This window comes from Mesitornis unicolor, unplaced genomic scaffold, assembly GCF_000695765.1.
Source record: "Mesitornis unicolor isolate BGI_N332 unplaced genomic scaffold, ASM69576v1 scaffold13576, whole genome shotgun sequence".
Taxonomy (NCBI): Eukaryota; Metazoa; Chordata; class Aves; order Mesitornithiformes; family Mesitornithidae; genus Mesitornis; species Mesitornis unicolor.
The window spans coordinates 1-24,702 of NW_010188992.1; the positions used below are offsets into that span (position 1 = coordinate 1).

The 24,702-nt window shown below is 39.5% G+C and overlaps 1 protein-coding gene across 1 annotated transcript in view; it reads left to right on the forward strand.

Moving 5' to 3' along the window:
• Positions 1–2,153: 2,153 nt before the first annotated feature.
• The window catches only part of LOC104541782 (DENN domain-containing protein 1B-like), a gene marked incomplete at both ends in the record, with an annotated part of 83,633 nt that continues 61,084 nt past the window's right edge, over positions 2,154–24,702 (forward strand). The window contains one exon of the mRNA XM_010185918.1: positions 2,154–2,218. Coding sequence (XP_010184220.1) covers positions 2,154–2,218 — 65 coding nt within the window. The remainder of the gene's footprint in view (positions 2,219–24,702) is intronic.

Here is a 24,702-nt window from a genome sequence, read left to right on the forward strand (position 1 = left end):
GGGCCCAGCACCCTGCCCGGGCCGCTGGAGCTCCCTCAGGCCTGGGCAGTAACTGCTGCCTGCAGTGACCCTGCCGGCGGCAGCTGCTGGGCCCGGGTTTGTGGCATTAATCTCTCCAGTAATTACAAACTTTCTTTTTCTCATTATGGTGTGGCAGGGGCAAAAGGGATTTTCAGGTGTTTGGAGGCACTACTGTGGGATTTTGTAGGTGCTGGGCGGCACTGCTGTCCAGCCTTACCAATCCCGTCTGGCCTTGCTGACATTGGAAACCAACAAGATGTTAAACACAGGTTTCAGAAATTGACAAATGTCTCAGTGTAAATATACGATGAATAAGCAGGCTGCTACGGGTGGCTGTAAAGGAAATGAGAGACAGTCTGACAATTCTCAGATTAGTTTGACACATTTTTGACACTTCTAAGCGTAGTGGGATGTGAAGAGTAAACCTAGAGGCATTTTTCTGCAAAAGCAGATTTAGAGTGGTGTAGTGAAAGATGGAAGGCAGCGTTTCTTCAAAGAGCTTTCTTCGTGAGGGTAATTCAGGTAGGAGTTGAGCTAGAAACACTCATTCGGTGTTTGTAACACTTGAACCAATTCACATTAAAACCCCGGTGTTGTGTGGTCTGGTTAGGAAGAAAAGGAAGGGGAAAATGGCCTGAGAGTATAAACCCGGCACCTGAGCTAGAGTAACGTCACGGGGAGATGTCACTTCTTTTAAAGGAAGGATTCTTGTGATTCACTTTTCTAGGTGGCTTAATGAAGCCAAACCTTATCAGTTTCATTCTGAACCTGCTTGCCAGCCAGAGGAACAATGGACGGGCTTTAATACCAGAGTAAATCTCCAATATCCTGGATTTAGGCTGTTGTAACTCGTAGCAGCGTTTGATCTTCTGCACATAGGATCAGTAGATGCAGGATGCTAAATACTAACTAAATGCTTTAAAATACGGGGATGCAAAAACGGGTGGGTTATGTCTCCATAATTTGACTTGGACCATAATTGCGTATCTCAGTTGATGATGGTGCTGAGGTCAGTGAAAGCCTGTACTGAATCAATTAATTTGTGATGGCTGAAATTTCCTCCAGCTTGGCCTTTGGATTTCATTCAGAACTTTCTTTAAAGAAACAACAGTGTGTTGATTTGTTGCATGCTTTATTTGAAGCGTTCTACAAACCTGGAACCAAGTCTTGGATTTTTTTTGTTTGCCTAAAACTCCAGCTGACTTCAGTGGGAGCATTACCTAAGGAGTGCAGTGTGAGCTTTTTATGTGGTTAAACAGAAAATTGATATGGGTGTGGTTATACCACTTGTTTTTAATATAAATAGCACTGTGCTTGGTAGGCAGAGAGGTGGGCGTTATAGTAATGGCATTTAGAACAGTTTTAATAAACATATAGTTTGGGATTAGGTTGAGTGTTAATTGCTGTTAGCATATGCAGTTCATTATTAGCAGGTGTGTATTTACTGGGGAGGTGAAAGAGGCGTTGGCCATCACACAGAGCTCGCTGTGATGGCTGCTGCAGATACAAAGGCTCTGTCTTCCCATCTTCCTGTGTCCATCCCTAGTTGTCGCATTGTTTTCTTACTGAATCATGCCTGAGATTTGGCCTTTAACGTCCAAGTCAGTGATCAGTATGTTGTGAAAGAGGAAACTAAGTGATTCTTAGCCTTATGGTGGTAATCATGTGCATTTAAAGGGTAGTGGCTAAATTTGTGGAATTAAAATGGAAGTCTAATGATGAACTATTCCTATTAAATAGAAATAAAATGTAGATTTAGAAAAGGCTGCCCATGACTCTATTAATATATTTCAGATTGATTGATAAGGGTTTTAGTTGCACTTTTTTCCCCAGCTGTTAGGAGTGGAATGATGGAGTGTCTTAAAAGCTACGTGATGTGTAAGGCAAGTGACAGTATCACTTAAACAAGCTAAGCTTGTGTGATTTATTTATCTTCCTTATTTTTTTAAGGCTGCGTAGGACACAGGGAAATGTGACTCTTGTTGTTCCTTAGATCTAATCTGATTTCTAATTTTAGTTTAATGAAATTTTAATTTAATTTTATTCTGTACAAATAGAATGGAAAAGATATAACACAGTGGAAATGCTGTCTGAAACATGTATGATTAATCAATTGTGTTTGCTTCTTCTAGGGAAAATCCAGAACGTACCTTTGATTTGGTACTGAAAGTAAAATGCCAAGCATCTGAAAATGAAGGTAATATACCATGCCTACTGATGTTTATTTATAGAAATGAGAGGTGGAAGGAAAACAGTTCTCATCCTCATCTACTGTCATCTTATGTTTTGAAAGGCTGTTGAGTTGGGATTGTATTAGAAAGTGACTATAGTTATTTTATTGCCTTTTAAGATCTATTAATGTGTTAATTCATAGTTGGCATGGGGTTTTATTGTTATACTTTCATTTTGGCTATTGTAAAAATTTTTTTGTTCCAAAATAAATACTTGCAAGGCTTGGAATTGAAATGCATCTTGTACAGTTCTTAACTAGAAATGTTGGTTTTGTATAACATTTCATTTTAGCAGGACAATTGACTTCTGTTTATCAGTGGAATGTTAATTTTGATCAGTGTGGTAGGGAGAAAGTAAGTTCTTTTCTGAACAACAGAAAGAGGCTTTCTTTCTAGGTCCTGTTTGGCAGCTGCTTTGGTTTGATACATGATACAAAAGCAATGAGTGCTGACTTGAGCTTGTATTAACCATCAGTTTCGCGTCTCTATAAACACATGGTAAAAGAAGTGTAGTAGTGCAGGAGTTATCTGAGAGAGGCTTTTATCCTCTTGGATAAAAAGAAGATGGGATTTCCAGTGCTGAAATTAAAGTGACTTCCAGAACGTCCGTTGTGGGAACTCAGTTCGTGTTCTCATCCAAGGCTGTTTGCCTTATAAAAACACAGCAAGAAAAGCTGTCTTGTTGAGGTTGTGTTGTAGTCATGTCAGTCTGTGACAGCTGTGTCTTAATCACAATTGTAAAAACAATAAACTACATCTTAAAATGGAGTCTATTGCTTATCCTACTGTGCTAATGGATGCTGTTTCCAGAGTTTACTACTCTAACAAGTTAGGTGCCTGTAGAAATTTATAGCCCCAAACTATTGCTTTCTTTTTTCCATTTCAGCCAACATTTGTGTTAGCGGTATCATGGGTGCTTGCCTAATATATTTATAAACCCCATTTTTGTTGAAGCTGAACAACTGTAGTTCTTGATGTCTTTTCCTGACAATCCAACAGATTTTCCTGTATGTGTTGTATTATACATTATCCATTATTGATACCTTAAGTTCCTCTGTTTTTTCTTCTCTTTTCTTTTCTTTTTTTTCCTTTTCCATAAGAATGTTCATTTAGTTGTGGAATGACATCTTGGTCCTGGTGCAGTCTTTGAATATTTTCACTTTTTTTTGAGACCAGACAGCTTCCCTTGGTTTATTGCCTGCTTTTTTGATTTGCTGTTGGTACAGTCATGGTTTGGGAAATCAGGTGGGCTTTCCTCACTCTCTGATCAATGTTGTGGTTTGTATCATCACACATTTTGTCTTCTGTTCTCTCCCTTTTGCAGTTTTTACCTTAGTAATTTCATTGGTGATGTCTGTGAACCCTGCTTAGCTACTTGACTTCTGATCTGCTCCCCCATGCACCATGCATTTAGTCTCTGCCTTCACGTGACATCCCTTCCTGGGGGCCCGTTCACATCTTGGCTTAGGCCCAGCTTCAACCTGCAGATTTTATTCCCTTTCTTCCTTTCCCTCCTGAGAGCTAGACTGTTGATAATCCTTTTAGGCCTTCATCTTGAAATCTTGAAAAATGTGGGTTTTTATCTTCTGTGATCAGAACATGGATTTGTATCCTTTTAGTTCCTTTTATCTCCCTTTTGACTTCTGATTTTTGTTTTGCGCCTTTCTGCCTCTGCTGACATAAGAAACCACTTCTTGTGACCTGCAGCTCTGTGAATGACCCCCTATGCCTAAATTCTGGTCCTAGTCACTTCCCCTGCCTCCCTCACTGGGCACTTTGTGCTGTGCATCAGTTGTCCTCTGTGGAGAGCCACTTCTTTAAGAAAACCTTGTATCTCCTTGGACTGTGACCTGAGTTAATGTGAAGGCTGTGTTTGTGACTGTGCTCAGTTGCTGTTTGTCTATAGGGTGGCCAAAGGCAGAGGGATCTTATACCGGTAGCGTTGGAGTCTGGTGTGTGACTGACAAGGGGTTTAGGGGTGTTTCAGCTGGTCCACAGGTTGTATTGATCCTTGCATGAGTCTGCAGATCAGCACAAAAGTACAGTCCCCTTTTACCAAGCAAATTGTGCTTGCTGAATATTCCTGCTACCATCCGCCTGTACTTGGTCACCTATCTGGGATTCATTTTAATTTCTTTCTATTACATCTAAATCATATAACAAACTTGGTCCAGTGAGGGCTTGACATCATATATACATATGGTATTATCAACACAGCGATGTATCAAATTAATATATCTGAATGTTAAAGTTATTTAAAGGAAATTCATAAGTGACAAAAGTGCATTGTCTTCACCGCCACTTAGAAATGGAGCACAAGGCTTGTCATGCTAAACAGGGAGCTTTCAAGGTTGGTTTATTATAAGGCCTAACAAATTTGACAGTTACCCTGTATTGTAGGTCTTGCCTTTAAATAGATTTTCATGCTAGGATAATCTTTTGAATATGTCATAGTTGAAAACGTGATCCATTCACCTGTTCCTTTGCTCATGCCTCTTTCTTTCTTATGAAAGAGATTTGTGTTTAAATAGGGCTTTCTCCCTCGCATCCCATCTGCTCCTTGTGCTTGATCCTGAAGCTGTGTCAGGGCTGAATTTGTGACATCACCGTCACCAGTGTTGCCGTGGAAGTATCACAGCCACAAAATTATGATCTCCCTGCATGACTGAGCAGCAGGAGAAGCTGACTTAGGAGAGAGGAAGACCTTAATGTGACCCATGTAGCTTTAAGCTTTTTCTTTTCAAGTTTTGCTGTAGTGTGTATTCTCCTGCATTTTAATTTCCCCATGCCAGCGTGTAACTGTTCTAACAAATAAAAATAGAGGTAGCCCTACTCCATGTGTAGCTATTAAGAAGATGTTTTTACAAGGACACTACATGCCTGCAACAGTGAGACAGGATAATAGTAATAGTTATTTTTATGAATTATTTTTAGATAACTTCATAATTATAGTATAGCTCTCAAGGTACATTAATTTTTCTGATCTGACTATGTCTGGGGGCTCTTCCAGCTATAAAGGATCATATATACATGAAATGCAGCAAGGTTTATATGTACCATGAAATTTCTTCTTTAATCATTCCACTAATTATTTCCATTGTTTTCTACTCAGTGTAAGCACTTAAGAGGTTTCATGTAGGTTAATATAAAGTTACCACTTTGTGTATGGAAGGGAGCTCCTGAACTGGTTAATGGCGCAGTTGTGCTAGCATATCTTTAGTTATAGCTGGATCAAAATTTTGTTTTCCCATTCAATGCCTATTTTTTGAGATTTAAAAGTAGCTTGCATACTTGAATATTTATTTCTTAATACTGTGTTTTTGACTGGTTGTTGTTTTGGGCTGCTCACTCTGTGTTTTAAACTACAGGAGTGCACAGTAGCATTGCTGTAATGGTGATCTTCTTACTCTTTCCTCGTTTTTGGGACAGGAGGAAAGGAAGGTACACTTTATGTAAATATTCTTATAATTGAGCAGTCCATTGAACTAATAGAATGAATTCTAACATTTTTTGCTGTTGGTGCCAAGTTTATTCTTCACTTGGGTTGTGTTAGGAAAACTAAATCTTATATTTATTAGTGGGGCTTAATGTCTACTCTTGGCACAAGCCAGGATATGGTTTCCTCAGCAATTAATGTATTGCTTACAGTATTTTCAGAGTAAATTATGCTTTTGATATTAAACTACAGCTAAGACTTTACCCTGAAAGTTGTATTTCAGCTGTATTTATTTAGACAGTTGAAGCATATATTCCAAAGAGGAGGAAAAGGCCTTTAGGACTGAAATCAGATTGTAGCCTATGCCATAAGTGCCAGTCCTTTGCAGCGTGGTCAAGATGGCGAGCGCCAATTAACATGGGATGCCAAAACTGGTAACTAGTTAGTGTGACAACCTTTTAATAGGAATATTCATAATCTGATTCTCGCAAAACTTCAGGATGAATTAACTTCTGTTCCCCAGAGCTTGCTAAGTGACTGGGAGATGAGTGCTAAGCTATTCTAACAGCCCAATATTTGTTAATGGTGAATTTGGCTTGCAGTGTCAGTAGCACCTTGTAGGAAAAGGTTTTACATGCTTCCAAGGCAGTAGCAGATTTTCATAATTTTTTCCTGTGTCACTCCTTTATGAACCAGCAAACAAAAGAAATAGCAAAAATGTGTACCCATTTTAACATCATCAGCTGGCCTTCTGTATTACATTTTCACTTACGGACCCGGAGGACAACCTGATAACAGATATTAATATTACTGAAACTGTTGTGTTATTTATAAGGACATGCATTGCTCTTCAGTTTTAGGGTAAAAAGATGCAGGTTTTTTGTGCTTGGGACTGAATTGCCCTTTCTACGTCTCAGGAGTGCTGCAGTGTTATGGTTGTCCTGAGTGCAGTCTTACATGAGGCTATGGGTTCAAGATTGTGTGGCAGATGTCCGAAATAATAGTGCCAGTATAATCTTCGTGAAGAGTGTATATTATCTATGTATCTATACACAAACATATACAGTATGTGCATACACACATACACATCTGAACTTTAGATTTTGTTTAATGTGCAAAGAGAAAGTTGATAGTTTAACTTATTCTGTAAACTGTACTTCCTGTATTGATTTTATTAAAACTGGATTGCAGAGGCCAGAGATAAAAGGCAATGCAAGTACAGCAGCTAGCAGTAGAAAGGCAGGATGCAACAACTTCTGCGAGCATAAGGTCTTCAGCATTGCTGTCCATGGTTTACCAAGAAGAAGATGACTCAGACTGGTTTCAGTTCGTGTGGTTAAGAGTTCTTTTTGCTGCACCTTCATCTTCTTTGATTTTAACATACATAAAAGCAACAAAAAGGCTCCACGAAGCATGCAGCATCCAGGAAATTCAGCCTCTGAATGTATTGGTTTGGGTCTAGGACTGCTTTAGTCCTGACTGTTTGAGTTTTATTGAAAACTCCATTGAAATAGCATTTAATTTTCTGTTCAAGCTAAGAATAATTGTTTGAAGAAGGCTTGAAACTTGATTACATTGTCTCAATTTCCTCTCTTAATTGCTAGGAAGCCTTCTATAGCTCTAGGGCTAGATACATGATTTTTCAGAGAAGGTGTTCAATAGGTTGTGTTGAATTGTATGAATAAGTCCTGTAGTTTATCTTGCCTGTGCCAGAATGATAATAAATCTTAGTGATGCATGATTGCTACATTATTTTTCTTTAAAGGGTCTTCTTTTCATTAAATTTTCAAGAAAAACCTGTAAAAACCAGTTTAAATGTGTACTGGTGAAGTTAAGAACTGTGTGAATTAAGTCCAGGAATTAGGTCAGAAGTGCCAAATTCTCTGCATGAAAGAATCTGCTTGTGGTCTGTAAGGTACTAATAAGATCTCTAGTTCCAGGAAGGTCCCAATTCTGAAAAAAAGTTGAATACAGTTGGTAATTCTGTTCATGGGTAATGTGTCTGACTTTGGTAGGGTTTTGAGTCTTCCAAGAGTCTTCCAAAGCTGCTTTCGGGACAGTGGTCAGAGCAAGCGCTATTTATGTTATTTTATTTTTTTTCCCCTTCACTGTAGAGAGCTGTTTGTTAACCGCAGACTCTGAGCCTGTGGGTGTAACTTGCTGATCAGATAACTCTTTTTCTCTGCCTACTTTTTTTTTTGCAGAGCATCACTTGAACCTGATAAAAAAGATAATTCTATCAGTGTAATACAGAAAGAAGTCTGCAGGTTTTTTTTAAGAGCAATTAAAACTTTTGATATAATTTTTATATACTGCCAACCTTTTTCACTGTTGGCTTTAACTGAAAGGATACTTAATAAGTACTGTCCCACACAAAGTTAAGTTTCTCTTTTTAAAGCATGCCATGTTCTTCAGGTGACTATGAAGAGCAGCTCTATATTGCTGTGAACTAGATAAGCTTTCTTACATGTCTCATATTTATTTGTAGATTTTTAGTCTCAACTATTGTGTTACCATATTAGAATTTATTTTACACCAACAAAAAGCTAAAGATGCTTTTTCAGTTGGTACAATGCCGTTTCAGAACATGGGGTGTCTGATTGTAGTCTTAAATGCAGATTTTGTATATCAAAAATAAAACTTTCCTCTGAGGCTTCATTAAGTTTAACATCTCTCTGCCCCAACTCATTAACTCATATGTTGTTATTTAGGTTAGTGCTACTTCCCCATAATGTTTCTTGGTTTTCTTCTTGAAATTTTCCCATGGTGGTACATTAAAAACTTGGAGGAGGACACTTAATCTGGCCTGGTGCCTCTGTAAGATTATCGATTGATTAGACGCAGAATATTTCACAATCTTTTGTTGAGGACTGTGAAAATACTTTGAGGGCAAAAGCAGTAGTACCTGAAACTGTGCATCGCTTTTGTCCTTTTTGCCCAAACCAAGGAATATAAGCCATAGTTTGGCTGAAAGTCTCTCCTGTATGAGCACCAAACATACCTGTAAGTCCTTCATAAATTATAATCTTTTGTGTAACTTTAAACCCTCCAGTTGTACCTAAATGGATGTTTTCATTGTGTTCAAATGTCTTTCATTTAATTGGAAAGCTCCTCAGGGTATGAACAATGTCTTCTGTGTGTTTGGACTGTCACTAGCAAAGAGCAGGTGTTGGAGAATGACGAACAACAAAAATAATTAAGGCAACTATGATTTTGCTTCTAAGATAAAGATTGGCATTTTGATGCTTTTTACCTTTTCCTTTCATTCTCCAGAGACTGAGAAATGGAGGGCAGTCACTCCAGCTTTCAGCTTCTCTTCACAGATGCAAAAACGTGGGGGAAAATGTTGTTGCTTTTCAGTGCCTTATTTCCTACAGACTTTTTTTTTTCCACCAACCTACAGGGATTCTTGGGTGCGTGTGTAATTTGGAGGTGGGTGCAGTGTGTGTAGGAGGGGGAAGGGTAAGAGAAATAGGTCAAGGAAGCCCTTTCTCCTATCTCCCCTGCATTCTTCACTGGGGAGGAGAGACCTCGGTGGGGAGGGCCGACCCTGCTCCCCAGCAGCCAGAGTACAGTGCTGGGAGGAGCGGCAGGCTCTGCTCTACTCCAGGGATCCCAGCTGTAGCAGTGTGGGGGTAGGCGCTTGTGGTATCAGTGCTGGTAGAGATGTATTATTCCCCTGCAGGCATTTGCCCAATTGTGTCATTATTCCATGTAATGCCATATGCCGGTTTCAGCAGTGTGATTGGGTTTTGGGCAGAGATATTAAAAGGGAAGAGCTTGATGAGTTAACTAACACAAATAGTAACTTGATGTAAAAAGAAATTTGTATAAAATTCAGTAGAGTGAACATACTAGTATTAATATAACTAAATATAAGCAGAAAACAGCAACTTGTATCATGTAATGTAGACAATCAGAATGAAAGTTGATGTTCCTGTGCTTTTTTAAATTTAATTTTAGTTTCATTTTAGTACTTAATAATTTGAGAGGGCTGCCTGGGGGCTAGTTTGCGGGCTTTTAAATTGCTTGCATTCAATAGTGTAAAGTGTTTGCATACTTCTCTAAGCTAATGTCAGTGTGCCGCTGCCCTCCCACACACTGAACAGCCTATCTTACACAGAGGTTTATCATTCTTTAAGGAGGTATGGTATGCTGCTAGCTCTCTTCATCTGTAGTTTAACGGCTTGTCTTTCATGTCCAGAGAACTTGAAATCTGCCTAAAAAGCTTTCAAACTGGTTAAACTTTCAAGGTTTAAAATGCTTTATGCAAAGCCATAAGACACCTCTCTCTAGCGCTGACTTGAAGAGGCTGAAGTGTAGGATTTCCTGTCTGGTTCACAGAAATAGTCTTTTTAATTCTTTTTCCTTTGCCACTGGTGATATTATCTGGGGATGCAGATTCATGCAGATGGACGTGCTCGTCATATAAAATAAATATAAACAGATACTTCTGTTTGTAAATAAAATAAAGCATGATCAGGGCTACAAAGGGAAGAGTTATGTAACTGTTCACAAAGGGCTTCAAAACCCCTGAGGCCAAAATAAGTTTTCCCAGTGAAGTACTGTTATTATTCCGTAAAATAATTTTGTGTAGCACGAGTGATTTGAGCATAGCACCACTTTGCAACTAATCTGTTGAGAGTCTGTGTTTTTTGTGGTAGGCTGGTGTGTGATAACTCCAAGGTCCAAGTAAAAACATGATATTTACAGGATATACTTAGGATGGAAAATCTGTGTGACTGACAGAGTACTAAAATGCTGAAAACATTAACTTATATTTGCCTTTGACATTTTTCCATGTATCTTGGAACTGTAGCTCTAGATTTAGAACTGAATAATTTGGATAGACAAAGACTTCTTATATTTTGTGATTCTGGTTTAGGAGAAAAGATTAAAACTTAATGCTGAACTTTATATGGAAAAGACAAGAGTAAAAGCAGAAGTGGTGAGAGAAAAAAGGCCTGAACAAGATTTTGGGTGTGGTAACTGTGCTTCCTGAGCTGGGAAAGCCAAGGCAGCAGTCTACCGTCATACTGTCTTCCTTTGCACAATTCTTAATCCTTGTTTGGAAAGTACTGTCCTTTGTTAGAAATAAGGCTTGAACAACGGCCTTAGATTACAGTTCCTAGAGTTTGAATCTGGATCTGGTTTCTTTACACGTTTGAATGGGTATTCCGATGTAGATTAAAACCTAGCTAAAATTACAAAGTTGTGTCTGAAAAGAGCATATTAGTTAGGGTTTCTGTGTTCACTTTAGGACATATTTTACAAACTTTCTTAATGCCAAGTTTTAATCATCATAAAGGCATAATTATCCTAACCAAGGGATTTTGCCATAGCTGGTTTACCATTGCATTTTTCCTTAAATTCAGAATGGGAAAGAATGACACAAAGCATGTTTAATACTTCTGCTTACCTCCTAGTAGAGAACAAGAAATTCCTATTCATCTGACTTTAGATGCTGTTCACATCAAGAGTTTGATTTGTTGCACCAGTTGAACCTGTTTTAGAACACATAGAAATGTTGTAAAGTTAACAGTGTCATTGTGTAGACAGAGTCAAATGTTTACTTTTGGGAGGAGGCAGCTCTTCTGCTCTGTTACAGGATGAGTTAAATGCAAAAATCTGCTGTCTTTGTATTTAAATACTGGCTGCTAAATGTTGAATTGAGGTGTGTCGCAAGAGGTGCACTGGACACAGGGAAGCCGTGCTGAGAGTGGTTGTAAGGCATGGCATCATTTCCCTCAGAAGTTGCAAAGGAAAGCTCAACATTTTAAGGCAACTTTTTTCCAGGAATGCAGTTGCATTATTGAAGAAGGATTATATTAACACATTCATCAATGACCTGAATGAAGGGACTGAGTGTACCCTCAGCAGGTTTGCTGATGATACAAAACTGAGAGGAGTGTCTGATACACCAGAAGGCTGTGCTGCCAGTCAATGAGACCTGGTCTACCTGGGGAGGAATAACCCTTGCACCAGTATAGATTAGGGAGTGACCTGCTGGAAAGCAGATCTGCGGAGAAGGACCTGGGAGTCCTTGTGGGCAACAAGTTAACCATGAGCCAGCATCGTACCCTTGCGGCCAAGAAGGCCAGTGGTCTCCTGGGGTGCATTAGGAAGGGTGTGGTCAGGAGGTCAAGGGAGGTTATCTTCCCCTTCTACTCTGCCCTGGTGAGACCACATCTGGAGTGCTGTGTCCAGTTCTGAGCTCTTCAGTTCAAGAAAGTCAAGGAACTACTGGAGAGAGTCCAGTGGAAGGCTACAAAGATGATGAGGGGACTGGAGCATCTCTCTTATGAGGAAAGGCTGAGAGAGCTGGGTCAGTATAGCCTGGAGAAGAAGGGACTGAAAGGGGATCTTATCAATGTTTATAAATATCTAAAGGGTGAGTGTCAAGAAAATGGAGCCAGACTCTTTTTCAGTGGTGCCATGTGACAGGAGAAGGGGCAGTGGGCACAAACTGAAACACAGGAAGCTCAAGCTCAACATGAGGAAAAGCTTCTTCACTGTGAGGGTGACAGAGCACTGGAACAGACTGCCCAGAGAGGTTGTGGAGTCTCCTTCTCTGGAGACATTCAAAACCTGCCTGGATGTGATCCTGCTTTGGCAGGGGGTTGGACTAGATGATCTTTTGAGGTCCCTTCCAACCCTTACCATTCTGTCATGACGATTTTTATATCCTTGTCTTAAGTTGCAATATGAAAAAGGAAATATAAAAGTGTGTTTTGAGTTACAGTGAATGTGTTTGCTCTGCTTAAATTCAAAAGAAGAAGTAGCTGCATAGAGGTAGAAGACAAGGGTTGTGTGGCAGTTGTAAACTTACCTGGAGGTCTGTAATGAGTTTGAAATAATGGAGTGAAACCACTGTGCCTTTAAAGTGACAAGAGGGAAACAGTTATTTGTAGTCTTTAGTCTTGCTAGCAAGAGCTAATCATTCATGCATCCTCTTCCTATCCTTTGGAGGTCATTTGGCTCCTAAGCTATGTATTTTTGTATGTGTTTTACTTCAAATGGCTAGCACTGCTGGAAGCAGCGTGTGAGGTAAGCGTCCTTCCTTCTGCTGGTGACACCTGGCCCACTTGCTCTGTGGGTACTCTTGCCCTTCAGCTGGTGGGGCTGCTTCTGCGGCTGACAGGAAATGTTTCTCATGCAGGTCAGACAAGGAGGAACTGGTGGGATTTTCATGCCATGCAATGTAGCATAGGCTGTTTTTCATCTCTGACCATTAATTGCAAGTTTTTGGGGCTTGTTAAAATAAATGTGTTGCCACTTTTGCAAAAAACTGCAAAAAGCTAGGAATGCCCTTGCTCTCTGCTGCTATCTTCCTGATGGCTTTTGGGCTTCTAGGGTCCTCTCAGTGTTGGAATTGCGTTGGGGTTATGTTAAACTTCTGTCTTTTTTTTGAGGAAACGGGTTCAACAGCTTCACTGGTGCTTTCCAGTTTTCTGCTCACGTAATAAAACTTAGCCTTTAAGGAAAACCCAAAACCTCAAAGTTAGATCTCTATTACCCATGGTCACTTTAAGGCATTCACATTTGGAGATAGACTAAATTTTCATTTTGTGTAAGGAAAATTCTGTCTGAAGAGCTCAATTATGCTAGATTGGTATCATGCAGTAATTCATAGAACTGAAAATAGTTAATGGTACTGTGACACAGTGTGGGAAATTCTGAAAAACTTTGTGTCCAGGAAAGGGTTTTGCTGGTATTCATATTCTAGGTATCTTCTCCCTGTTAAGAATATCGCCAGATAAAATAGGACTTTAGTCTCTTAGTGGCAGATGAATTCCTTACTTCTTCAGCTGAAATTAGTGAACTTTTCCTGCCATGTCACAGGTGGCTGTGATGGCAGTGGTTATGTGCCAGAACAGGTAAAGCTCTCTGACACCCGAAGCTGTCAGGTGAGGTTCTGAGCATTCAGTTGCAGTTTCAGTCAGGCATTTTTAATTGGTGCATCTGAGCAAACCGATTTTAGTTTCCAGGAATTTTCAGGGACTTCTTACAAGGGCAGGTAGTGATAGAATGATGGGGGATGGTTTTAAACTGGAAGAGGGTAGATTTAGACTGGATATTAGGAAGAAATTCTTTACTATGAGAGTGGTGAGACACTGGCACAAGTTGCCTAGGGAAGTTGTGGATGCCCCCTCCCTGGCAGTGTTCAAGGCCAGGTTGGACAGGGCTTTGAGCAACCTGGTCTGGTGGGAGGTGTCGTTGCCCATGGCAGGGGTTGGACTGGATGATCTTTAAGGTCCATTCTAACCCTAAACCATTCTATGATTCTACGAATGTCCATGTCCCATGCAGTGTAAGTGCATGTTTACATCTGCTTTTGCTTGGGATCAGAGTCCTGTACCATCTTGCAAGGTCTAGTTGAAAAATGCTTATGCAAGTATCAGCCAGGGAGAAGAAGTCAGATCAAACTAGCATGCGTAATTAATAAGTACGCAATTTAAAAAGATAATTTTCTTTCTCAGTGTTGATATAATATGCTGTATATTACAAAGAATAATAAGAATTGTGTTCTTTTGCATTCTGGTTGTGATATTAGAAATCAGTGCTACAGAACTGCATGATAAAAAAAAAAAATGCTTGAGATAACCACCTCTAGAGTGCCTGGCTAAGAACATTTTTCACTGGCAGTAAAAAAACCCAGAATAAATTAAAGCTTGCCTTAAATTCTCTGACAACTAGTGGTGGTGACTATCTTTTAAATGAAACAATTTCGTGGGACGTTGCTGGACGCTGACAGATCTAGCAAACTATTTTGTCATTGAGAATGCTTGTCAGGTGTCGCAATCCTTGAATGGAATTTGCATTATGTTTTCAACAGTGAACAAAACAGAAATCCTTTCAGCTCCTACTACTGGGGAAAATGATGAAGGACAGGATAAACCAGATGAAACAATAATAAAAATAAGTTAAACTACCAGAACTTTCAGTGGAAGTGAAATATGGTGAGGGCTGGAAATAAAAAGGTAGATGAATTGGTGTTGGCTGCGGGCAACAGAGCTCTTGAAGCCAGTAAATGCTTGAGGATGGGCAGAACCTGAGCACTTGCTCTGAAAGTGGCTGAGGAACACAAACTTGGTCTGCTTGTATGTGATCTGCTCTGTGCATTTTAAATACATGAGAAATGCTGAATTTTTCATGCTGAAACTGCAGTGTGCTTTGAAGCTCTAGAAAGAGAAAAAGTACTTTGCTTGCAGCTCTAAATTCCTTCAGTTCAGTCTGTAGCCTTGCCTGACTCTCCTAACATGGGACTGAAGGTGTCTTGCTGCTTTTCTCTGCATTTACCAGAGAACTCCTGGGTAACAGCATTTGCTCTCACAGAATTCATCTGCATGGCTTCTCCTGCACAAGTCTTTTGTTTGGTGATGCTTTCCATGGTTGCTTGACTCTCGGAAACTGAAGAATGCTCTGTGTGATAATCTGTGTGAAAATGAAGATCTTTTGTTATAAGCTGTTCTCTGCAAAAGGAGTACCCAGTAGAAATTTTGACTCTCTGGTGAACAGTGGCCATACTTCATAACTGTCCAAGTTAAAATGCCCAATAACCCATCTAAAGGGAGACGGAAGTACCCAAGATAAAAATTTGGCTGTGTATACAGTCACTTCAGTAAGTTGTGGCCTGGGATTGCAGAATGGTCTGCGTACTCATCAGTTAACATTGTCATTAATGACTGCAGTAAAAGAGTCTGAAATCAGTTCAACTAAGGACAGTTGCAGAGGCACTCATTGCGGTTGTATTGTAACATGGGTTTAGAGTCAAATATATACCCTTACTATATGCAGTTCTTTGGGATTTCTGCTAGGAACATAACTGGGCTGTGTAGGGACCCAAATCAGAATCGCTCACGTTGTGTCTTAAAAACACAATAGGGTTTCATAAGCTGGTAAAAATTCATCATTTGCTTGGTGTCTTGTCTTGCACACTTCCTTGTATCTTAATATAAACAGGGACAGTTGATACTGACGTGTGCTACTAGGGTCCTTCTGCTCCTGTGTATTTTAACACTAGGAATTATTCATCTAAGCATGACCAGCGTGTTTTAATTGTCAGCACATCTTGAAATACTCATCTTTCAGTAAGCAAGACAAAAAGTCTGTTAGGACAGAAAGTGCCAGAACAGCATAAACAATAGTTACAAACAAAGTGATATTTCCAAGTGCTTTGTATATCTTTGGATATGTAGAGCAGTGTGTATTATGTTGCATAGCAGTTAACATAGTAGCTTTGCGCCTGTGGGTCAAAACAATGCAAATCATGAAACAGATACAAATTGTCTAATCTGAGATAAATGTTGAAACAGTTAAGTGTTACAGAAAGTGAGAAAGTGCCTTTCTGTTGATTGATGTTCCACAACCTCCATTTTTTAAAGTCCCAGCAGTATATATTAAATTAATATATTTAATAGGAACATTAGAAGTCATGTCATATATGTAAAACAAAAAGAAATTATGGTGTGTGCTGTATATTGTCTTAAATTAATAGTCCTGCAACAGCAATATTGATCTGTTACAAGAAAATAATAAATCTTAGAAACCAAAGAAACCACATCTGAAATCAATAGTTCTAAAGTTTAATAACTCTAACATATTCATACTCTGTTCACCAACATTTCTAGAGGATTTTGTTTAACTGCAGAATCTATCAGCTAGACATATTGGAATGATGTGAGTATTGCAAATATCCAGGGTTAGGCAGAGAGCCAGATTTTATTCTCTGACCTACTTTGAACACCAGTGACTGAGGGAAATGAATTTGAAATCAATGTTTCCAACTTCAATAGGTTCTTAAGAAAATGTTTACTATACAGCAGTAACGGAAAACAGTGGTTTGTTGAGATACGCTAATTGACTCCTCAGATCTGAAATTCTCAGACATTATAATATAGTTTTTTATTATCTTCATATAAATATGTGAGAAGTATAACAAGAATGCTCTTTTGTAGGTACCTGTGTTAGAAGTTATGAGCATTGATAGAATGCACAGGTGTGTGGATAAAATCTGCTTTATGTATGATGAGCTGTAGTCCTCCCCTCTAGAAATTTTTGTGCCCAGAAACTGATCACATGGACCAAAGATACAGTGATACAGAACATAGTATCGTGCAGAGGACCAACCAAGTCTGGTTTTGAATGGTAGTAAGTCAACAAAGAAAAGCATGTTATAAACAATAGGTGAAATACCTTCCTGGCTTGTGGCTGGCTGGCTCAGTAGTTATTAATAGGATAAGAACTCTGGAAATCAGAGCTACCTCTGGTTGTTATTTTTTTTTATTCTTTTGCGTGTCCTGTTATCGTCTGTGCTTCCTCCTCAGTGTGTGTGAGGTTTATGTTTTCATTTGACTTAGCAGCACTAAGGGAAAAGGATGAAACACCCATTCCACCCCACCACCACATTGTAAGGGCCAGGCATAACCCTACATTTGTGTTGGACTTTGCTGGTGTTGAGCTTCAGCCAAACTGGAAAAAAAAATGGTTGCACAAAGGTAAAACACATACTGCATCTTAGCAGGAAGTGCAAGCACCAGGCGTCCCCAAAGGGGAGTGAAGAAAGCCAGGATCATGTCGCCGAAAGCCTGAGTGATGGATTACATATCAATGAGCTTTACTGTTAATAAGCTTTCATGAGGTACGTTCTGCAAAAGAGCCGTTTTTGAGGAGCATTTTCCAGGAAGTAGACGCTTCGAGGTTGAAATGAATGACTAACGCTGGGCACAGTGTGTTTCTTGGTAGTGGTGACTGTCTTCTGTTCTACAGCCTGTCTTTCCATGGGCAGCTAGCAGAAAGCAAAAGCTGTTTTAATTATTGTGCAGCTGCACAGAAATTGTGTTGGTGTAGCTGAAGTAATAGTGAGGGGATGAGTACTCCTGAAACTGCCACAAAGAAAATGGCATCTATATGCTGGTTCTCATTGCTGGAAATCAAGATATAAGTGAATGATAGAGGAATGATATAATTTTCCTATGTGTTAGCTTTCCCTGTCCCTGAGGTATTTTTTTTTTTAAATATCATTTTTGTAATATCAGAAAATGTTTGTTTGTTTTTATTCACTGGTGGTTAAGCCTGAAGAATGTTTTATGAATGCCCCTTCAAGCAGGAGGCAATGGGGGTGAAGTCAATGGTTAAGGAACGGTTTCACCTCTAATAGTCATGGTGGTAAGACAGCAGCGAAAATTTACTGTATAACCTTTTTAACATATTTAAGCAGTAGACAACCTTTTAAAGAAAAATAAAGCCTCTATAAACTGTTGTATCATGAAATTTGAGGGGACTGTGATTGTGACCTCCTTAAAGTGCTGTAATATCTACTATTGAAAAATTTAAACAAGACTATGCCTCGCATCCTTGCCTTATTACCTTTGCACCACAGCAGCAGTTCAGCTGCACATCTTTGTGAAAGTTATAGCTTCCTGCTGACCTATAACTTCAAAAAGAAAATTGCTCTAGGTTTTATTCAAGTAGGAAGTTTACTAAAGCTTCATTGAAACATTGTTCATGTTGCCCAACGCAACAACACATTTGCAAGATGTTGTTTCAAGATACTGATAATCCAGAGAAATCAATAAATTGCTTAAAAACTATGCACCATTCTACCCACAGGTCATCGAACATGTCCTTAGTTACTTACTGCCTCGTCACTCTTCAAGGAATAGCAGTGGTGAGAATGGTACCCACTCTGCTTTCTGTTACTACTGTTAGGAGCTTGAGTCCCTTGCCAAGAAAGAGGTGTAATTTGGCACCTCTTTCTTTTGATCCCCATTGCAGCAGGGGAAGCTGAGGTCTCCTATCACCTCCTACTGTAGTCCCGGTGTTGCTTTGCTTTTCTGAACTTGTCCTGTGTAAGCAAGCTGGCCAGGCAAAACAAGTAGGTTTCTGTGACTGTTAATGGGTGAGAGCAGCATGGAAACACGGAAAGATAATCTAGTGAGCAATGGCTGATTTGAGAGAGAGCAGGTTAGGGTTGTGCTGGTGTGTAGCATCACTCTTCATGTCTTTGCTTTTAGAGGAGAGAACGTTGCTGAACTCTGTTCTCAGAGTTCAAGGTACCACGCAGATTTGTTACATTTATGATAACAGAGTTTATTTGATTTCTTTCTTTTTATTAAAGAAAAGCTAGGTTAATGTGCAGAGGGTAGCGAAGTAGGCTATGTGGTCTTGTTAGCTCAGGCTGAAGCTTTTGCCACATTTGTAAGTAATTGTTCGCATTTCAGAGCATCTTATAATTGCTTCTATTAATACCAGATCAGTATTGCTTTCTACTTAAAACACAGGAGTTAAAAATAGGTCAGTATTTTAAAGAACTCTAAAAATGGATGAATCTGCTATGCTTTCTTTTTGTTATCAAAGCCTTCCTGTATATTTAGCAAAGAAATAACACACACTGAAGTGCAGGTTTTTAAAAAAAACTACTGTAGAATTTCATTCCAAAAGCAAAATAATTAAGTGATGTATTCACTTACCCTTTATTAGAACCTTTTTTGGGGAAATAATGAACAGTTTGTAGTCAGAATTTTCTTAAATAGTTTTCAAATATCACTAGAGAATTATATTCAGTAACCTTTTTCTTTTTATATTTAGCTGCAGGGCTCTGTGGTACTTGAAATGACTCATATGTTGTACTATGTCTTAAAAACATATCCCTTTGTAGAGCTATAACTCCTATTTTTTTTGAAGCACTTTTAATAACTGATTGAGATTAAAATGATTAAAGAGCCCAAAGACAATGGTAGATGAGTAATTCATTGTGTATCTGTCAGTGTTAAGAAGAGTTTTAGAGGTACATTTGTGTTTCTTTACTTTCTTGCATGTGGTGCTTCTAGGATGGTGCGTATTGCATAATTGTTTAGATGTTAATTTGATTATATGCTTGTAGATCAGGAGTGAAAAACAATTTAAGTAACTCTTTAAGTATAAGAAAGAACAAGATGGTAAACAACAGCATCTAGATGAAGAAGGAGACAAAGATCGACTAAGTCATCTGTGCAGGGTGATTCTTAAATGTGTGTTTGGTTTGTAAGTATATAAACCAGTTTTTTCTTAGCACATCAGAAATGAGATGTCGGTATCTTTCTCAGTAGCTTAATGGAGTATCCCCTATCATTGTGCAGTTACTTCCTTGTTTTGCTGTCTTCTCATTTTTGGTTTTAATTTTGGGTGCAAGTGTATGTGGGAGGAAGTTGTGACTGAGGCTTTTTGTTAAGGAGATGCTCTGTAATTTGAAGAACAGAAATGTATTCTTAAATTAGACTTCTGTGTTTGAAAGTTTCTTTCAGCAGTTCTGTGCAAAAGAAAGATGTTGTTTCTCGAGTGAAGATTCTGGGTTTTTTTTTTCATTGCAGATGATTTATCTATGTGTTCCTTGTTGTTTAATGTATACATGACCTCTATGTAAAGGCGTGTGTCCCCTTTCACAAAGCTGTTAAAGCACAGGTTAATAAAACCAGCTGAAGTTAGCCACAGCAGATGTTCAATGCTTTGGTGATACTGGCCAGCATGATCTGAATCTGGCTGAATTGTCCAGAAAGTTTCTTCTGGGCTGTTCTAGACTCTGCTTTCCAAATCTGGCAGCCTAAAATCGGTCTGATGTTGCTGCAAGGAGCTCAGCGTGCAATCTCTGAAAACAAGGCTGCCTGCTTGGAACAAAGCACCTGAATCCCTGGTCCAAAACACAGACCCTTTCCTGCACCGGATGCAACTTCTTTCCTGCATGGATCCAAAACTAAAACGTTACCCATTTCTAATGGTCTTCAAAAGTGCCAGGCGTCACTTTTGCCTGCATGAAAAGTGTTTTGTCCTTCCTCAGTGGGGATCAAAAGGGGTGGACCTGACTGAAAGGATTTGGAAGGCTGCCCACTGGGACCTGTCCCAGTGCTCACGTTCCTGGTGTGACTCCATTCTTGTATTTCTAACTGAAAGAAAAATGGAAAATGTGTCAAAATACAGAGTCTAGCCTTCTAGGCTGAGAAGGAAAACCAGGAGCAGGCTTTGCAGAAGTTCATTCCCCCACCCACGTGTGGCAGCTGGTGGTGACAGAAGCAGGTGCCATGTGCCTTGTGTCACTGCCCAAGCCCACCTTGGTCTATGCCAGCTTCCTTTCTCTGACGTTCATGCCCATGGTCTGCTGCTTAGGTTTGGAAGTTGCTTAAAGCTGTCATTTTTTTCTTGTGACCAACAGTGGGCCTCTCTCGTGCAGGTATGCTTGTTTTGGAGTCCCCTTTATACCCTTGGCCTCCGCGGCATCCTGGGGCGGTCCTGCCTGTGGCTGTAGTACAGAGCTTGTGAGCAGATTTCCTTCTGTTTGTTTTAACCCCACTACTGTTGAATCATTTGGATTATAGGTTTTGTATTGCAAGTAGTAGGGAGCAATTATTTCCTTTTCACCTTCGCTTGCACCATGGGTGATATTTTATCCCTCCGCAGCTGGCTCTCTAAGCCAAAGAATGTGATTTGTTGAGCCTTGACACGAGTAGGAGCTTTTCTATATCTATGAAGTATCCTGTTGTATTCTTCTCTTAATCTTTTTGGGTTTTGGGAAGAGGGCAGTCATAACCACATGAAATATCCAAAATATCATTGTGTTATGGATTTTTATAGCAGCAAAGTGATGATTCTTTTTTTTTTCTTTTCTTTCTTCCCCCCCCCATGCTTGGAAGCAAGTGTTTCATCACTTGTACCCATGGTGGAGAATCTGCTGTTTATTGTTACAGCTCTTTCATAACCAGATTATAAATATGTAGAGTTGTAAAAATAAACATCACCATCCCAAACCACAACTTTTTGGGTTCAGTGTCTGTTTCTAAAGCTTCAGTAGGTCATCTGATCTCATGTAGTGCAGTTTTTCAGAGCATTTATTTCGTGTTTGACATGATGCTATGGTGCTAAATGTGGGGTGAGATAAAAGAATAGAAAAATGGCCCAAAATGTATTTTCAATATAGGAAGAATCTTGGATTTTTACTTCTGGCCACAGGGAGAATCAAAGTGTTCTGATTTTTAAGTCTACTGTGTTAGTATTTTTTCTTCCTTCTCAGTAACCTGGTTTAGAACTAAGATCAGTAACAAATCATAAGAAAATAAATCTGTTTCTGTTATCATACTGATAAAATGGGTTAATGGTCTGCATTGATCCTTCTCAGATGTTTTGTGTATCTGAAATCCTCTCAGACCAGCCTGCATATGTGTGAAAATGTGCGTCTTACTGAATGACACTCACAGTGAACGTCTACAGACAAGCAAGTTCTTGGGTACCACAAGCAGGATTTTAGTATTGGATCCTCTGTTGTCGTTCTGTTGTGGCAGCTGTGTTGTTTCAGGAGGCTGAGGTTCCTGTGTAGCGCTACTCAGCTTCAGAGAAAAATGTTTATTCTATAGTTTTGAATTTAATGCCCTTAAGTTCTTATTTCAGAAATCCTTCTTGTAGCCACTGATTTAGGCCAACCTATTTAGAAGTAAATTGAATGCTGATATATCAAGTTGAGCATCCATTGCTGTCTTGCACTGAGAAGACCTTGTCTGCAGAGTGGAGCAAAAGGTGTATCCATCCAATCCATGGTGTAGAAGGCAACCATTGTCCTTTCCAACTTAATTATACTAAATGCCTCTTTATTACTTATTCTTTGCATCAGTTCTGGAGATCAGTGATAATATGGTGCGGTTTATGTATGATAACTCCAAGTAGTTATGTGCAAGCCCATGGGTGTTTGTGCTGTTGCTGTGGTGCAGCAGGCTGCTGCTGGTGACTGCAGTGTGCAGTATGTATCTCCTTGGTAATCACTCTTAGGAAAGATCACAGAGCCTAAAACACATCAGAGGTTGACTTAAGTATTTGTGTAGCTAAAGATACCAACACCTGGCAGTCTCTAGGTATGACAGCTGCTATCCTGTCTGGGATTTATTTTTTTAAAGGGCATTACAAGGAACATTAAAACAGCTGGCTTCCCCGGCATGACTGTCCTGTGTGGCAGAGGGAGAGAGTGGCATGTGCCTGATGTCTGATACTCTGTGAAGAAGGAGAAGGTTATGTCCTGTTTCCCGCCTCCTTTGCAAATCCGACCTTTTCTACTTGTTGAGAGAACTGAGGTTCCTGTTAGTCTCCTGGGTGTTGCAGTTGTGGTAGCATTTCTTTCCAGACTCTCAAGTCCTGTTGCTTTCCACATGCTGATGCCATCACCAGGCCCTGTGGGGTAGCTGGTGAGGGATAAATGTGGTGGGGTTTTTTTTTTTTTGGCTTTTCCTGTTGTGACAGGGGTGATGTCATGCTTTCTTGTTTCATCACAAAACACACAAAAATCATCACAAAAGTAATCACAAAATCCCCCAGTCAAGCAACCCATGCCAAACAACAATTTGATTGCCCTCTTCTTTTGAGACATTCTGCCTCTCTTTCCAAATCAGATTGGTGAAATTGGTGAGAGAGATGCATTTCCTCAGCTGTGGTAAAGCCCTGGGAAGTCTTTCCAAAATACACATTCAAGAGAGGCATAAGAATTCTGCAATGATACAAACATCTGTTTGTCTGCAATAATAAAATCTTTTCAGTGATTCACAATATATCAAACATTACAGTATTTCTTAGATCTAGTTTGTTTTTTTTTTTCTGACCTGCTTATGGATTTTTTTTTTCTCATGATGAAAGAATATATTTTTATTGTTAGTCCACTTCAGTAAACTTTCTTGCTCTTGTGCATTATTTATGCTAAAGAAATGCAAGTGTTACAAAGAAACAAAGTACAAGCCTTTGCAGTGTGGAGTTGTTCCCCCCCGCCCTGCCCCAGAAAATCCCATGGTTTATTTGCCCAGAGTTCTCCTTTTTTTGATGACAAGTGATGCTGAGCACCTATATGTTTTGTCCCATACAGCAAAGCATAAAATATTTCTGTTGCCATACTTCTGTTATTTTAATTGCTGAATATAACTGAGACAGTGGGCAATGCTGATGCTATAGTTTCAATTAATTCTGGAAGATGTGCTTCTTTTCCTGTGCTTTGCCTTAGTGTATCCTTAGTGAGTATAAAGTTAGGTGCAGTAGTTATCCAGAATGCTAGGCACTTGAGTATAATTTAATAATCTGTGTATTAGTTTAAAGACACACATAAGCAATAGCTGCTTGCTAATAAAATGCATTTACTGACCCATGAGTGAATTGATCCCTATGACTAAAGCTTAGGGCTCTAAAAGTTTTTCTCTTATCTTTATGTTAAACAATGGAAAGTTTTACCGTATGTTCAAATAACGTCTTCATCAGGTTCACAACAGGATACCATAGTTAATTTTCAGTTGAGTGCTTTACAGGATTTTCTTTTTGCTGGCTGGTTGGGTGAAAGTCTAGACACTGAGAGACGAGGCGTTAGAGGGGCCTCACAATATCGGTATTGTGAATGGTAAGTAGGAGCAGCTTCCTCTGATGTACAGACTCCATGCCCAAACCAGTAGTACAAAGGCATAGCTTTTGTTCAAGGGGATAGGGGCTAATCCGAATGCTGCACACTGTGAAAAACCTTTTATGGAAGGGGGGAAAAACTTGCCTTGAAGGTGAGAGGTCAGCAGTTTAACCTCTGACCATAAAATAAGAGGCTACTGAAGAATGGGATGAACAAGGGGGAAAAATACTTCAAGTACTCTATTCTTTGTTTATCAAAAATGGGTCAAGCAAATGAGTGTCAGGACTGGTTACAGGAGCTCTGATGGGACGTGAGGGAGTCTGAAGATATGTGCTGGCTTAGCTGCGCGTAGCTACGGAGTTTGGAGCTTGCGTAGCTTTCTCTTCCCAAATGCTTGATAAAGAGGTCTCCAGATGAAAACTGAATCTTCCAGCAACCCTTAATAGTACAGTTACTCTGCTCTCCTCCTCCCCAGCCCAGAGCAGAATTTTTTTTTTTAATTTCATCTTTGTTTGCATAAATTATCATCACTTAGCATTTGGCCTTTAACATCGTGATTCTGGACTGTTTTTTCTGAAGTTCATAAAGAAGCGTCACAGTAATAACATCTTTGCACGCGTTCA